This window comes from Vicugna pacos, chromosome 9 (genome assembly GCF_048564905.1).
Source record: "Vicugna pacos chromosome 9, VicPac4, whole genome shotgun sequence".
Classification (NCBI taxonomy): Eukaryota; Metazoa; Chordata; class Mammalia; order Artiodactyla; family Camelidae; genus Vicugna; species Vicugna pacos.
In genome coordinates, this window is record NC_132995.1 from 13241718 (window position 1) to 13260134 (window position 18417).

At 36.1% G+C, this 18417-nt stretch overlaps 1 protein-coding gene and 1 long non-coding RNA gene across 2 annotated transcripts in view; one reads left to right on the forward strand and one right to left on the reverse strand.

Annotated features, from left to right (window-relative positions):
• LOC102527004 (uncharacterized) overlaps positions 1-54 on the reverse strand; it is a 48868-nt gene extending 48814 nt beyond the window's left edge. The window contains 1 exon segment of the mRNA XM_031681734.2: positions 46-54. Coding sequence (XP_031537594.2) covers positions 46-54 — 9 coding nt within the window.
• The window catches only part of LOC116282235 (uncharacterized), a 43592-nt gene extending 28771 nt beyond the window's left edge, over positions 1-14821 (forward strand). The window contains exons 2-3 of the long non-coding RNA XR_012076178.1: positions 10391-11406; positions 13480-14821. This is a non-coding gene — a long non-coding RNA (uncharacterized lncRNA). The remainder of the gene's footprint in view (positions 1-10390; positions 11407-13479) is intronic.
• Positions 14822-18417: the final 3596 nt, after the last annotated feature.

Sequence of the window (18417 nt, forward strand, 5' to 3'; positions counted from 1 at the left end):
CACATAAATCATAATACTGCAAGGAGACAGGAATAATCAACTTACACAGGTCATGGTTTTAGAAGGTAAGACCTGATCAGTTCTCCTCGGTCTTCCTCCATTGAGAATAATTCAGACTCCTGCAAATCCAGAACTGAGAGAGGAAAAAAGGTTTCAGTGTCCCCATATATGACTTAATTTAGTAAAATCTTTTTGTTCTTCCATTTCTTCTTCCAAAATTAACACACACAATTTAAGGAAATATAGAAGATGGATCTAAGCTCTCCCCAAAATCCCAGGACACCCTGCTACGCAAAAGTAGTTGTAGCATAAGCCACTTCTGCATTGAAACGAGATCCAAACACAGGAGCAGGAGATTTCCTGGACAAGCTCCCATGCTGGGGAGGCTAATTTAGACCTGAGATGGGACTGCACAGTCTTTCCATGAGTAGATCCACCTGCCTTCACTCCCACCATTCAAGAGACCACATCATCCAAACTAGAGGTTCTTTTATGGCCTCAGGGTCAGCTGAAGATGGTCAATATATGGAAAATGAACATAACATAGAAGGAAGTGCTTAGCCCTGGTTCTGTGTTTTGAGTCCAACCAAGCTGATTAGTTAAATACCGAATATACCTGCAACAGAATACAAAGCAGCCTCTAAGTGCTAAGTACGAAAACACATTTAAAGACATGGATAATATTCCAGATACACTCTCAATAGAAAAATAAGATTAAAAAACAGGATGTACAGTATGATAAGATCATTAATAAGAGACAAACAAACATTGGGAGACAGGGCACAGGACATCAGTAGACCGAAAGGTATGGAAATTTATCCATTTTGTTATGTTGTACAAGCCTACATTACTACCCAAAGTTTTCACACAAATGTTTATAGCAGCTTTTTCATAATTGCCAAAACCTAGTAACAACCAAGATGTCCTACAGTAGTTGAATGGATAAACTGTGGTACACCCAGACAATGGAATATTATTCAGTGCTATAAAGAAATGAGCTATCAAACCATGAAAAGACATGGAGGAACCTTAACTGCATTTACTAAATGAAAGAAGTCAACCTGAAAAGGCTCTGTACTATATGATTCCAAGTATTTCTCATTCTGTAAAAGGCAAAACTAGGGAGATGATCAAAAGATCAGTGGTTACCAGAGGATTGGAAAGAAAAGGATGAATAGGAGAAGCATAGAGGAGTTTTAGGGCAGTGAAATGATTTTGTATGACACCATAATGGTGGGTACATATCATATATTTATCCAGCACACAGAATGCCAACAGTGAACCGTCATGTAAACTGTGGACTTTGGGTGATAATAACACATCAGTGTAGTTTCATCAGTTGTAACAGATGCACCACTTTGGTGCGGAATGTTGATACCACAGGAGGCTGTGTCAGTGCCAAAGCAGAGAGTATATGGGAACTGTATTTTTTTCTCAATTTTGAACCTCAAACAGCTCTAAAAAAAGTCTCTTTAGAAGGAAAAAGAAGAGGGAGAGTGGTAAAGTGCATGCCTAGCATTCATGAGGTCTTGGGTTCATTCCCCATAACCTCCATCAAATAAGTAAACCTAATTACTCCCCACAAAATAAACAAACAAAAAGAAAAAATTCAATTATGTTCCATATTGATTGTTCTTCCATCTTTCTTTTTCATTCATATTTCTCAGTATATATTTTCTAATTTTTAAAAAACATTTCTTTATGTTTGTGTCTCTAGGCAATATAATTTCAAAACTGTAAAAACATCCAGTGTCTTTCAGCTGTTGAGTCATTCATAAATTTTGTTATTTTTACATTAAACATATTTCTACCTTTTAATTTCATATTTCACTTCATTCTCTTTCTTCCTTCTAGTTTTCGATTTTGCAGACCAAGTTTTCTCCTACTGATAATTCTTCTAGTATGATAAACTGAGGATCAGCAAACTTTTTAATAAAGAGCCACGTGATAAATATTTTTTGCTCCATTAAGTTCTGCTGTTATAGTGGAAAGTAGCCATTGATAGTATATAAGTGAATGGGCATGGATGAATTCCAATGAAACTGTATATCCTCTTGGTATAAAATAATAGAAAAAAAGCAGTTCTGGGAGCTCCCCTTAGGTTATGTCTGCCAGGTATAAGAATTTTGGACGAGAAGTGATGAAAGAGTGAATTTTTAAAATTTCTTTAAAAGAGGATTAAATGTGTAAAGCAGAAATAACAGTGCATTGTAGGATCTATAATATAAGCAGAAGTGCAATATATGATCAAAAACAACACAAAGGATAAGAGGGGGAATGGTAAATACACTTTTTGATATTCTTATATATTAGGTTATTCAACATTATTTGAAGATAGACTGTGATCAACAACATACATAGTAGAAATCCTAGAATAATCATTTAAAAGTCAAAGTGGAAATGCAAAAAAAGAAATATTTTAAGACAAGGCAAGAAAGTGGGAAAAGGAAACAAGCAACAGAGGCAGATGGAAAACAATGCACCAATGATCCATTCAAATGTAAATACACAGACAAGTGGTTATTAGACCAGCATTATAAAGACCTGTGAGCTTGGTAGAATTATGGCATCATGGGCCCCACCCAAAAATGTTGGGGATGGGGCCCAGGAGAGTATGGTTTAACAAGCTTTCCAAGTGAATCATACATGTTAGAGTTTTAGAACCACTGATATAATTACATCAATTATAAATTATTTAATGATTACAATTTAAAAGGATTGTCAAGCAGTCTTTAAAAAAAAGAGGAAGACAATACTACACACTATCAGAAACTCATATATATATGTATGTGTGTGTGTGTGTGTGTGTGTATATATATATATATATATATATATAATAAATACATGATAGATCAAAAGTAAAAGGATAGACAAGAGAATATTATGGAAACACTAATCCAAAGAAAGCTGTAGTGGCTCTGATAATATCAAAATAGATTTCAAAACAAGGGATATTACCAGGATTAGAAGGTTGTTTCATAATTATAAAGTAGCCAGCTCCTTAAGCCCACATAACAAGTGTGACTGTACATAATAACAACTTTAAAACATAGGAAACAAAACTAACAACTGAGAAGAAAAAGAAAAAAAATTATACTCGGGAGACTTCAACAATTCTCAGTAAATGGATAGCAAATCAGTAAAGACAGAGAATACAGCCCTACCAAGGAGACCTAATTGACAGTTATAGAAAACTCCACCCAACAGGAGCAGAATACCTATTCTTTTAGGTGCATGTGGAATACTCACCCCAGGATAGACCATATGTTGGGAAATAAAACTGTATTCTCAATACATTTAGAAATATCCAGTCACACAAAATAGATTCTCAGACCACAACTGAATTATTAAAAACCTAATAACAACTATCTGGAAAATGTTTGGAAATTAAGCAATACATATTTACATGAGACAAGGAATAAATTTCAAGTGGAACTTCAAATGTATTTACCTGAATAATAACGAATATAGAACACATCAAAATTTGTGACATTTGGCTAAAAAAGGATTTAGAGGGAATGGCTAAAATTCAAAAGACTGAAAATAAGGGTGGCAGCGACGTGGAATCATTGAAACTGTCATTACATTACTAGTGGGAAAGTAAAATAGTTTTAAAAACTGGAAGACAGCCTGGCAGTTCATTCAAAGTCAAACATACAAGCAGACAACCATTCTACTTAGCGACACCTAGCTGTTTACCCAGAGACTTTCACAGGAATGCTCACAGCACTTTATTCATAGTAGCCCAGAACTGGGACAACCCCAGTGTCTGTTGACAGCAGAGGATAAGTAAATTATGATATATCCATATAATGGAATACTACTCAACTGTATATTGGATTGAACTGATATGCAGCAACATGGATGAATTTCAGTTATGCTGAGAGGAAGAAATTAGAGTGTGAACTGTTTGATTACATTTATATGCATACAGTTCTAGAAAGTGCAGACTAATTTCTTTGAACACAAAGTTGATCAGTCATTGCCTGGAGACAGAGTAGGAGGAGGCAGGGAGGGTTGGGAAGGTTTACAAAGGCTTTGAGGGTGGTAGATTTGTTTATTATCTTGACTATAGCAATGGTTTCATGGATGATACACATTTCAGAATGAATCCATTTGTAACTATGTGTGGTGATGGATGTAAACTAGAAATTCCTTACCAAGAACCATGATCCATATATTTGCAAGTTCTGAATCATATTGCTATTCAGTTCTAAATGCCTCACAAAACATTACATCTCAACCTGCACTAAAATAGAGAGCATTCAATATCAGGCTTTATCACATGTACCTAGAAAACTCATGTCTGTGAGAACATCAGAGTCCTTCCACATTTGGCCAAATGGGATCCTCACATCTAATGCATCTAATTCGTCCTGACATGGGAAGCTAATGATTTCTTTATAGGACTTGATTTCTTCATTCCTCCATCACTGCTCTTGATATAAGTTGGGCACATAAGAGATAATGAATAGTCTGGACAGTGAGTATATCAATACTGGTTAAAGAAGACTGAGCCATATAAGGACACTGGATTATTTGAAACCCTTGTTTACTGGTATAGGAGGAACTGGGAAGGAGATAATTGACTGGGTTCTTTCGGGTGGAAAACTTCAGAACAATTAATGAAAACATTTACATCACATTGTTTCAATGAGAAGGAAACACCAACTTACATATGCCATGGATTGACATCTGCAAAGACTGATCAGTCCTCCTCAGATCTACAGATCAGAGAATACAGAGCTGGGAAAGGAAAAAGAGACCATAAGAGCAGTCATGCTTTAGTGCTACCACGTAACAAACTAAATGTTTTGCTCCTTCATTCCATGTTACATGATACCTCCTACTATACAAACACACACAATGTGAAAAGATTAGGGTTTTAGACAAACTCAAACTCTCCCCCAATTCTCAGAAAATGCAGACACTTCAGTTTTCTGGCCAGTCCTCCACTTTGGGGAAGCTGCTCTGCACATGAGATTAGGCTGTTCAGTCCCACCCTGAACAGGTCCTCCTCCCTTCATTCACACCTTCCAGGACTGAAAAGGAGACACACCAAAAAACCCTACACCTCACTTCACAGCCTTGATCAGGTGAGTTTGAACAGGTTAGAAAGGGTATACAGGTCAGAAAAGACAATTAGGCAGAGTCAACATTCCAATTCCAGGAAAAACTGCTTAAATACAACACAAAATATCCAAGTAATAAATGTGAAGTCAGGGAAAATAATTAAGTCATGGAAAAATATTCCAGAAATACTGTCAGTAGATAAATCAGATTTAAGAGACCATATTTACACCATGATACTATCTGTGAAATGTTTGCATATCTCAGTATTGAAAGACTGACAGATCATCTTACTTAAGTAGAAAAGAAAAAACTTTGGAAAAGTTATAAACTCATATATTAACAGTGCTTATCTTTTTCTTTTGTTTATTTTTCTTGGAAAGTAGCAACAATTGCCTACATAGGGGAGAAAGGTTTCTGTTTCAATGACAGATATTTGAAAAAAAGATTTCCTTTGACATAAGCATTTCATAGTACTGATGAAAAAAGAAAGGCGATGCTCAAAGAGCTAGTCTTGTCCAAAGCTTGTGCATATGTTTTTAATTCATTCATTAATTTATCCCAGGATATTGTTATGTTATCTGACAGTAATTAAATCTCAAAACTTCACCTTAGGGATCAAATAGAAAACACAGCTGAAAAAACATACCGAAAACAACCTCAAGAAGGTCATGCTTCAATATCTAGTTTAAGTTTGAGATATTGTTGCATTAGACTTAGACCTGAAACTTACAAGTTAAAAAAACTGAGATATATAATTGACATATTTCAAATGTACAACAGTGACTCCATATTTGAATAAATTGTGAAATAATCACCATGTGTCTAGTTGACATTCATCACATATGTAATTTTTTTCTTGTGATGAGAACTTTTAAGAGCTTTCTCAGTAACTTTCAACTATACAATATTTACTATAGTTACCATACTGTACATTACATCCACATCACTTATCTTATAATTGGAAATTTGTACCTTTAAGTACCTTCATCTGTTTCACCCCCCCCACCACCCCTTGTCTCTGGAAACCACCAATCTTCTCTGCATCTGTGAGTTCAGTTGTTTATTTTTTAAGATTTCACATAAGGGTGTCTTTCTCTGATTTATTTCACTTACCATTAAGCCCTCAAGTTCCATCTGTGTTCTCACAAAGCAAAGATTTCCTGCTTTTTTATGGGTGAATATTTCACTGGGTGTATGTATACCATGTATTTTTCTTTTGATCTTGATGAGTTTTTTTTTCAAATATAAAATTTTTGAGTCAGTGGCTATGTCTTAAAATATATGTACAAATATACATTATTTGTTATTTGTTAAGTAGAAACTATATTCCAAAATGTGGAAAGTTCATTCTTTTAAAGTGTTTATTTGGTCTTGGAGAAACACACTAAATTTGGACTGTTTTACTAAATGATTTTTGTTTCCTCCAGTTAGTAAGTAAGAGAGCTTCCTCTGTCTATGAATGCTCATTGTTGGCTTACTGTCTAGAAAGATGGGTGAAGCCTGTGAATATAGTCTAACACATATTGCTCTGGTTTCACTGCTACATCCTTTGCAAGTTTTCTTTACAGAACTATTTCCCACCCTGTTATTCACATTCCCTAGAAAGCTGCTGAATTATCTTATCCTTTTAGTCTCACTTAGCATCTAACGTCATCAGAGTAAAAGATGTAATGTAGGAGTTACCTTGTGACCCAGCAATTCTGCCCTTAGGTAAATACCCAAGAGAACAGAAAAAAACACATTTCACACAAAAAGTTGTACACAAATGTCCGTATTTGTAACAGCCAAAAGTGGGAGCAACCAAACTGTCCATCGGCTGATGGATACAGACAATGTAGTGTATGTAGGTTATTTTGCAGGCTACACATGGATGAACCTTGAAGACATTTATGCTAAGTGTAATAAGCTGTCCATGAAAGGACCCATATTGTACAATTCCTCTTATACGAGATTCTTGGAGTAGTCAAATTGATAGAGACAGAAAGTAGATGCCAGAGACTCGGGTGGGAGACAGGAATAGGAAGTTAATGTTTAATGGGTATAGTCTCAGTATAGGAAGATGAAAACATTCTGGAGATGGATGGTAGTGATGGATGCCTGACAACATGAATATACTCAACGCCACAGTACAGTTTAAAATGTTGTTTTATATTATGTATACTTGACCACATTTTTAAAAAAGAATGAAGTACTTACACATCTACAACATGGAGGAACTTAAAAACATCATGTTAAGTGAAAGAAGCAAGACATGAAAGGGAACACTGCATGGAATTTCAAGAATAAGCAAATCTGTAGAAACAGAAGGTCCATCACTGGTTGTCAGAGTATAGGAGGAGAGAATAGGAAGTGGCAGCTATTGAGTATGGGGTTTTTCTTTAGGGCGATTAAAGTGTTTTGGAAATAGATAGTGGTGCTGTTCACACAACCTTGTGACTAAATTAAAAACTACTGAATTATATACTTTTCAAAAGGTGAATTTTATGGTCGTGAACTGTATCAATTTAAAAATATTTTTAAAAAGTATGGTGACTACAGTAAGTATTGTATAGTTGAAAATTTACAGCAGAAATTCCTTCCTCAGTGCTTTCATATGTCAGCATAATTTAGTCATAACCCAACAGGAGTGGCTACAGTCACAATGATGTCACTGCTGTATAAAACCCCAGCTCACATTCCCTGAATTTCCTTAATGGCCTTTGATGCATTTATTCCTATTCAGGGTTTACCTAACTTACTAGAAGGAACATAAAAGCATCAGCTATGTCATTTGTGACATAAATACTAAGATTATATGGGCTGGCATTTCGTAAGTACTTAGTAAAAACCTGATTGTTTCAACCCAAATTCTAATCCTAGGAATTTATATTAATTAAATATCTATAGAAATACTAAAGAATGCATGTATAAGGATGTTCACATAATTTTTGATGACCGCAAATTAGGAACATAAAAATCTAACAGTACGTAACAGATTAATTAATTTGATTCTGCTGTATGGTGGGGCATGTACACCATTATTAATCATGATATTGGTCCAGGCTTAAAATAATAATTTAGGAGTGGTATCCTGTTGAAATTTAAAACATACAGTCTGTTGTCAGATATTAGAATTGAAAAATTGCTCAGAGTTCATGACATCTTAGTGTCTTGGTTTTTCCAGTAAAATCAAGAATATGAAGACCTGCTAAATATAACTCTTGGAGAAAGATAATCTGTATAAAAACTTAGTGTCCAATACTATATGTTAGCTATTTTTATTAAAGATTTCATGTGTCCTAATTATCATAAAAGAAACAATTCCAGTATCTTCTTTTTAGAGTAAAATTGTGCTTCTCAGCACTGCTCTTGTAACATTCACCAAAAAAAAAAAAAAGAAGACTTGGTTTGAGAATGCATTTCTTATTAATAAGAGTTTCTAACGGAAAAAAAAGTTTCTAACAAAGAAGAGGAGGACTTTTCCCTTTCCCCCAACCCCAGCAGCAAAAGAGTTTTTTGAATCACAACTTGCTCAAAGAACTTGATCTGATCAAGTAGCTCATAAAGTGGAAACATTAATAAGAAGCTTAATATACTTTATCTGTAAAAGAAAGAAATCTGAATAAAATTATTAGTTCTTTTCTTTTATTACAATCCATAATTGGAAATGTTATTTGGAAGACATCTAAAAATCAGTTGTTATTGCAAAGTTTTATACAACTAACTCTAGATCTCTTTTTAAAACTCTAATTCTGAATGATTGTCTTATTGATACTTGCTGCCCTGGTAACTAATATTAATGATATTTCTATTATCTAAAAGGTGTAAATATCTGGAAGGTTTTTCAAACAAATTGTCGCTTCCTTCTTCCCCTTACATTCACAAATATATAATGAAACTCATGGATTCCTTTTACAAACTTAAAATTGATTCTTGTTTCTTTATGGTTTGACTCTTAATATTAACTTAATGTGATCTTATGATTCAAAAACAAAACAATACATATATACTTGATGGGAAAAATGAAAAAAATTAATAGTGTATCTCTGGGTGGTGGGAATAAGAATACTTTATATTTCTTTATTATAAATTCCTTAGGATGTTGCATTTTTGCAACAAGCCTTCATTAATCCCATCACCAGAATATAATATATTCCAAAACATTTCAAAGGGCATTTCAATATATGACAAATGTAATTCATAAAGAAAAAATATAGAACAAGGTGCTCATTCTTGTATTTACGAAACCAGAATCCTATGCATGACACGGGGAAACAAAAGTGAAACAAATTACATGTACAGTGCATCCTTTAGTTATATTTCCTCAATATAAACACTTTCAATATCCTTTACTTTTATCTCCCCAATATAAACACTTTCATTGCCAAGATTCTACTGGGAACACAGTACAGGTAAGTGGCACTTACAGACTGAATGAGAGAATGTATGAAAGGTAGAAAAGTGTTTGGAACATAATAAATGCTCAATAAATGTAGCAGTACCACTGCCTTTCTTCAATAAACAAAATATTTTGTATACAAAATTTATAAATTTATAAAATTCTCAAAATATGACCCTAGGTTGGAATTAATATATAATTCAAAATTTTCCTGGATATATTATTGTTGATTAATATTGCTTAACAGGACATAGTATACATTTTCTTTCTTAGGTCTAACTCTGTATAACTTTATTAGCTGCATAATATTCAGCCATACGGATTAATCACTTAAACATTTCCATAATCTTGAACACCAACTTTTCACATGGAAAATTGTTGTCCTTGATTCTAGACCAAAGGATCTAAATCTTTTGGGGTTCTGTTTACAATAAGAGAATACATAGATTTGAATGATATACCCAATGAATATGAGAATCCATGATTCACCTCAATGGCACTCAACACCTACTGGAAAGAAAACAAATTACGATTAGAACACTGCAGAGGAAGGAAAATATGCCCTTAAACCAATAATGTTATGAAAGAAAAAAAAACAACTAGCGCAAACATTGATCTTTGGTTGTAAAATAATTCTTTCCTCCTCATCAGGGTCCTCCTTTTGGGGAATGACAGCACCAAGTAGGGAGTCACAGGACGCCAGACTCTTCCTGGAGCACATAATTACTTTGTTATACAACGCTCTCCAATTCCGCACAAATCCTGCTCACAAACAAAACAGAAAATAGGGTGGAACCTGGCCTCTATTTGAGTTTACAGTTAAGTTCCTGAGGTCAGAGCTTTGGGAAAGACCAGGTTTTAAAAACTGTAGCTGCCCCTCGGAGCTCCCAAGGAAAGAACTTCTCAGGCGTTCCCAACCTCCGACTCTTTGTCTTCCAGCTATTTCTATGTGGTAACCGCAAGCAACTGTGAGGAAAGAAGACGGAGGAAGCATCAGGGGACCTAGAGTTTCCTTGACACCACGGTGACACTACAGAGCCCGAGCAATTGCAGCACAGGTTAAGGATCTGCAACAAAATTCTCGTCACACCAGCACAGCCACACATCTGTCACAGCCTCACAACAGTAACTACCCACACGAAGGCACATCCCAGCCCGCCGGCTCTCAAAGTGTCACACACGTACACTCCCACCCACTCCCCATCTGTCCGTGCACAGAGAACCCTCCACTGCGGTTTAGGAACCCCCAAGCCTGAGATTCCGGTAGCAAGTGGCTGTATCAAAAGCTTCCATGCTGTAAACACGTCCTCTACCACCCCTATTGGTTCAGGCCGGATTCCGATTAATTCCGTTGCCCAGATGCCAGCCTGCAGTCTCCCTGTGCCTGTTAACATCCTGAGATGAGTTAAACTCACCTTGCAAAGCGCGAGAGCCGCGCTCTAAAACGGAAAGGAACACAAGGATCCAGTGTGACCGCTGCCCTCTGGGAAATGTAGTTCGAGCTTTAACGGCCGCGGCCGCGGTGGCTTGTGGGAAAAGTAGTCGGAAGCTCAGAAGCCCTGCTAGAAGGAGAGCAGGCTGGGGACAATCCTGGGCTTGACAGAGAGTTTAACTCGTTACCAGGAGTCACAAGGCAAGGACGTGTATCGCTGGCAGGGAAACTGCGAAGAGGGTATCTTGTGCACGTCCTGGTGGTCTAGAGTCCTGGTGGTTGGTCTGTGCCAAGAATTCTGAGAAGGGGAATCCGAAAGTCGGGGCTGCCCGAAGCCTCAGGCCTGTGAGTGCACCATACTGTGAAGCGCCCAAGTACAAGCCCCGAGGCTGGATGTGAGCTCCTGAGGGCAGGGGTTACAGGGTAGTGTCCTCAAAGGTAGCTGCTGCCTGTTGATAATGTACGTGAAAAGTTAAGTTTTACTGCCAGGAATGGATTGGTTTCGTCAATAAATCCTGTTAAGGTACGTTTAGTAACTGTAGAAGTGAAGTGAAATCAGCCTAATACTTCACATTAAGACGCATTCAACACGGACTGAATTTTTTTTTCATTTAAAAAAAGGTATTTGTTTGTTTGTTTTAATGTTTTTAAGTTACTCCATGGAAGAGGAAGTTTACTTTAATCAAGTTTAGCCTCATCCAAATAAGTACAAAAATACCTGAATATTTACAATGATTCTGTTCTTTTGTTTTTTTTTTAATTGAGGCAGTTTACTATGTTGTGTCAATTTCTGGTGTACAGCACAATGCTTCAGTCATACATGAACATACATATATTCATTTTCATATCCTTTTTCACTGTAAGCTACTACAAGATATTGAATATAGTTCCTGTGCTATACAGTATAAATTTGTTTATCTATTTTATATATACCAATCGGTATCTGCAAATCTTGAACTCCCAGTTTATCCCTTCCCACCCTCCCTACCCGCTGGTAACCATTAAGTTTGTTTTCTATGTGAGTCTGTTTCTATTTTATATATGTTAATTTGTCTTTTTTTTTTTTAAGATTCCACATATGAGTGATATATTTTTCTTTGTGTTTCTGGTTTACTTCACTTAGAATGACATTCTCCAGAGCTATCCGTGTTGCTGGAAATGGCATTTTATCATTTTTATGGCAGAGTGGTATTCCATTGTATAAATATACCACAACTTCTTTATCCAGTCATCTGTTGGTAGACATTTAGGTTGTTTCCATGTTTTGGCTATTGTAAATAGTGCTGCAGTGAACACTGGGGTGTAGGTGTCTCTTTGAATTAAGGCTCCCTGTAGATATATGCCCAGAAGTGGGATTGTTGGATCATATGGTAAGTCTGTTTTCAGTCTTTTGAGGAATCTCCGTACTGTTTTCCACAATGGCTGCACCAAACTACATTTCCACCAACAGTGTAGGAGGTTTCCCTTTTCTCCACACCCTCTCCAGCATTTATCGATTGTGGACTTTTGAATGATGGCCATTCTAACTGGTGTGAAGTAATACCTCATTGTATTCTTGATTTGCATTTCTCTGATGATTAGTGATACTCAGCATTTTTTCATGTGCCTATAGGCCATTCGTATGTCTTCACTGGAGAATTGCTTGTTTAGCTCTGCCCATTTTTAGATTGGGTTGTTTGTTTTTTTCTTATGAAGCTGTATGAGCTGTTTATATATTCTGGAAATCAAATCCTTGTCAATTTCATCTTTTACAAATATTTTCTCCCATCCTGGTAGGTTGTTGTTTTGCTTATGGTTTTCTTTGCTGTGCAAAAGCTTCTAAGTTTAATTAGATCCGATTGTTTATTTTTGCTTTTATTTCTATTGCTTGCGTAGACTGCTCTAGGAGAACATTGCTGAGATGTATGTGAAATAATATTTTGCGTATGTTTTCTTCTAGGAGATTTATTGTGTCTTGTCTTATGTTTAAGTCTTTAAGCCATTTTGAGTTTATTTTTGTGTATGGTGTGAGAGAATACTCTAACTTCACTGACTTACATGCATCTGTCCAGTCGGACATTATTAAATATAAAAATGAGCTGGTGAAAATCATGTGTATGTTTTGTAATATTAATTTAGGGACAGATTTTCCAAGGGTAACCAGAGTAGAGTTATTATAATATTAAGATTTGACTGGATAATCATCTGTAAAAATCCTAATCACCGGAATGGCAATTAATATACGTAAGTACTAGACAAAAATTTAACAGGCCTATATTTAATATATATAATTAGCACACAAATAAATCAAATTTTTCTGAGTAAGATAATCTAAGTGGAAACAAACGATGAGTATTGATTTCCTATTTATAACACTACAAATGTAAATTATCAACATATATATTGGTGTTACAGTCACTTGCTCTTTTAGAAATTAATCATACTGTTTGTAATGAGTAGCCTCTGAAATGTTAATCAATTTCCTTTTTTTCTTTACTTAATGATCCAGAATATGCAGATGCGTTTTAATACTTTCTTTACTTTTCATAATTACTTTCTGTAGCTTCATTTTCCTCAGTTAAGACATCAAGTATATTCACTTTACACTTGTTTGTAGGTCACCGCAATCTCTTCATTACCGCCATTGGTGAATTTCATGTGATGGAAGAAATTGTCACATATTGAGGTATGGGAAGGTCATTCTGGCTTATGCAGGATCTAACTTAAACTTTTTGCTAACTAGAACAGCCTGTTCGGTGGCATATTAAACATGTATAATACATCTACTTCAACCATTAAAGAAAAGAATGCATTTAAAAATCAAAGGGGAGTAACTGTGGTTCAGGCATCCAAAATGGAGCCAGGTGACCATTGTGAATGTGGTTTCAGACACGTCCCTGTGTCACTGAGAACTTGAATTTTCTGAACGCTATCAGACTCAGAGAGACTGTCAGCTGTTCTCAAGATAATATCTGCTAAAAGCTGCCAACTGCAGCCCTATGCTCAAGGTCTCCCCTTGTAACGATGCAACGATTTTGGACACCAATCAGTCTTTCCTTAACAAGCACTCCTACTCCCTGCCAGCTCTAATCCTAATTCTTTACAAACAGTTTATGTAATTTTGCAGTTTTTGCCTTTATAAGCTTCCCCACTTTATGTAGTCTGGTGGTACACAATTCAAATGCTTTTTGAATCTTTGTCTCCCCAGCTGTAGTCCTCAGTTTGGCTTAAGCCAAAACTTTTTTATTCCTATTATAGGTTCTTTATTGATTATTTCTGTACCCGTATATGATGATAATATAATAAATTACCAGTGAGGTCTCCCTTCAGCTTGGTCCATTATTCAGATAACTCTTGCATTTAAAATTAAGCCAGAAGATACCCATGATATTTTAGGTTAAATAGAAAGAAGGAAACAAAACTTGAACTCTCTCAGGATTCAAATACAAGATACGGGAAAGACAGCAAATAATATGGAAGAACCCAGCCCATGATTAGGCATAGTGAGGATTTTGTGCTCTCTCAGGAGTACTTGAGGTTGCTTAATCATTTGGAGGAAAGAACGTATCTTAAAGGAGAGCAAGAGGGTTGGACTCTGTGTGGTCCCTGAGAAGTAGCACTGTGCCCTGACCACACCATTGGCTTGTGTGCTTAAATTAACAAGTGAAATGGAAGATATGTATGCCTTACAAACTTTTATGTAGGAATCCAGAAACAAATGTTATATTTGAACCCCTGCTACATTTATACATCTTGGCTTGGGGCAGAACTAAAGAGAAGACTAGGGAAACTAACATTACGATCACCACCACACACACCAGAAGACTCAAATTAAATATCTGACAATATTAACTGTCAATAAGTATATGAATTTATAGGAACATTGTGGGACTGTCAATGATTTATTAACTTTATGGAAAAAATGGCAATATATAATAAAGTTAAAGATATTAAGCATACCCTTTCTTCTAGCGTTTCCACTCCTTGCTTTGTATTGTACATAAATGCACACTAATTATAACAAGGATACATACCCAAGAATGTCACAGCAGAATTTTTTTTATTGAAGTATTGTTGAATTTTTTTTGTGACTTCCAAAAATGGAAACAACTCAAATATCTACCAACAATAGAAGAGATAAGTGATACTGTAATAGAGAGGGATAATTTAGAACTCTGAACATGAATCTTAAGTGCTTAATATTGAGGGAAAGAAGATGGATGCAACAGAATACATACTGTGTTTCTAATTGTATAGCAGAAAAAATCAGGCAAAGTCAGTCTATACTTCAGGTATGCAAAAAAATGTAATAAATGCATAAAGACAAGGAAGTGATCCCAGTACAGGCAAAGCTCAGAAATATTGTGGGTTCAGTTCCAGACCTCCACAATAAAGTCAATATCACAATAACGTGTGTCACACAAATTTTCTGGTTTCCCAGTGCCTATAAAAGTTGACTGGTTTATTAAATGTGCAGTAACATTGTGTCTAAAAAAAAGTACATGCCTTAATTTAAAAATACTTTATTGCTAAAAAGTGCTATCATCTGAGCCTTTACTGAGTCATAATCTTTTTGCTTGTGGAGAGTCTTGCCTTGATGTTGATGGCTACTGACTGATCAAGGTGGTGGTTGCTGAAGGTTGGGTGGCTGTGTCAATTTCTTAAAACAACAGTGAAGTTTGCTGCGTGGTTCGACTCTTCCTTTTGCGAACAGTTTCTCTGTAGCACACAATGCTGCTTAATAGGATTTTATCTACACTACAGTAAAACTTCTTTCAAAACTCTGCCACTGTCACTGCCTTATCAACTAAGTTTATGTAATATTCTAAATCCTTTGTTGTCACTTCAAAAATCTCTACTGCATCTTCAGCAGGAGTAGATCTCATCTCAAGAAACCACTTTCTTTGCCCATCTGTAAGACACAACTCCTTGCCCACTAGAGTTTTATCTTAATGCAGCAATTCAGTCACACCTTTAGGATCCACTTCTGATTCTAGTTCTCTTGCTGTTTCAACCCTTTGAGCAGGTACCTAACTCCAGTGAAGTCTTGAACCCCTCAAAGTCATCTATGAGGGTTGGAATCAACTTCCAGATGTCTGTTAATGTTGATATTTTGACCTCTTCCCATGAATTACAAATGTCCTTAATGGTATCTAGAATGGTGAATCCTTTCCAGAGGTGTTTAATTGACTTTGTCCAGATCCATCGGAGGAATCACTGTCTGTGGCAGCTACAGCCTTATGAATTATATTTTTGAAATAATGAGACTTGAAAATCAAAATTATTCCTTGATCCTTGGGCTGCAGATTGGATGTTGTGTTAGCAGGCATAAAAATAACATTAATCTCATTGCATATCTCCATCAGAGCTCTTGAGTGACCAGGTGTATTGTCAAACAGCAGTAATATTTTGAGCAGTAGATCTTAACAGTGCACTTAAAATATTGAGTAAACCACATTATAAATAGATGTGCTGTCATCAAGGCTTTGTTCCTTTTATAGTGCACAGGCAGAGTGGAATTAGCATTATTCTTAAGGGCTTTAAAATTTTGGGAATGGTAAGTGAGCATTTGGCTTTAACTTAAAGTCACCAGCTGCATTAGCCCCAAGCAAGAGAATCAGCCTGTCCTTTCAAGCTGTGAGCCAGGCATTCATTTCTTTCTAGCTATGAAAGTCTTAGATGGCATCTTCTCCCAATATAAGGCTGTTTCATCTATGTTGAAAATGTGTTGTTTAGTGTAGCCACCTTCATTAATTATCTTAGCTCGATCTTCTGGATAACTTGTTGCAACTTCTGCATCAGCATTTGCTACTTCACCACTTTTATATTATTGATGGAAGAAATTTCCACAGATTGAAGTATGGGGAAATCATCCTATTTTATCTATGATTTAACTTGAATTTTATGCTAACTAGAACAGCCTGTTTGTGGCCTGTCAAACATACATTGTACATTTCTGTTTTAATCACTGTAGAAAAGAGTACATTGTCCAGAAGTAAAGGGTGTCCATTCTGAAGATAGAGATAAATGCCTCCCTTCCTAGGATATCCCTGCTAGCACTCCGTCAGTGATAAGCCTCCCTTCCCAGGCACCACGGCTGTACTGACTCACTGTGTATGTGCTGATGTGTCTTTTTGAAACCTCGAAAGAATGTACCCCTGTCACGTTTGATGTTCTTTGCTCTGACAATATACAAAACTGTTGAAAACTATGCAACTGTTTTGGACCCCAAACAATCCTTGCTTAACAAGCGCTCTTATTCTTGCCAACTTTAATCCTAATTCTTAACAATTTATGTGATTTGTGGGGTTCTGCCTTTATAAGTCTCCCCCATTTTGTAGTCTGGTGGAACATGATTCAATTGCTTCTCGAGTCTGTATCTCCCTGGCTATAGTCTCAGTTTGGCTTAAATAAAACTCTTTTCTATTCCTTTTATAGATTACTTATTATTTCTGTTGACATTACGGAGACACCTTCTTTTCTTAAACCTCATGAAACAACCTCTGCTAGCTTCAAACTTTTCTTATGTATCTGCTTTACCTGTCTCAGCCTTCATAGAATTGAAGAGAAGCCCTTATTCTGGATTGGGCTTTGGCTTGAGGGAATATTGTAGCTGGTTTGATCATCTCTCCAGACCACTAAAATTTTCTCCACATCCCCAATAAGTCTGTTTCGCTTTACTGTCATTCATGTGTTCACTGGAGCAGCACTATTAATTTCCTTCAAGGGGTTTTCTTCTTTTGCATTCACAACTTGGCTAACTTTGGTGCAGGAAGCCTAGCTTTCGGCCTACTTCAGATTTTGACATGGCTTCCTCACCAAGCATAATCATGTCTAGCTTCTGATTTAAAGTCAGACTCTTCCTTTCACTTGGACACTTAAAAGGCCATTGTAGGGTTATTAGTTGGCCTCTTAATTTTAATATTGTGTCTTAGGGAATAGGGAGGCTCAAGGAGAGGGAGAGAGATGGGGGAGCGGCCAGTCGGTGGAGCAGTCAGAACACACACAGTGTTTATCAGTTAAGTTTGCTGTCTTACGTGGGTATGGTATATGGCACCACAAAACAATTGCAGTGGTAACATTAAAGAACATTGATCACAGATCACCATAACAAATACAAAATGTTTGAAATATTGAGAGAATTAACAAAATGTGAACAGAGACCCAAAGTGAACAAAGGCTTTTGGGAAAACGGCACCAGTAGGTGCAGGGTTGCCATAAATATTCAATTTGTGAAAAATGCAATATCTGTGAAGTGCAATAAAGCAAAGTAATAAAATAAAATAAAATATTTCTGTAATAACAAGGATGTTGGTACCACTGGGGGAAAGGAGTTGTTTAGCGTCAGTATAGATATGCAGGGGACTCCTGGGAGGTGGTAATAACAGTTCATTTACATTATATCCATATTTTGTGTTTGTTTCATTGTAAAAATGCAATAGAAGAAAAGTATAATTCACAATAAAAATGCAATAGAAGAAATAAGAAACATTTTTCTACTCATTGATTTTTTAAAGTACTTTTTAAAATGTAAACGACCAGCTCATTACTTCTG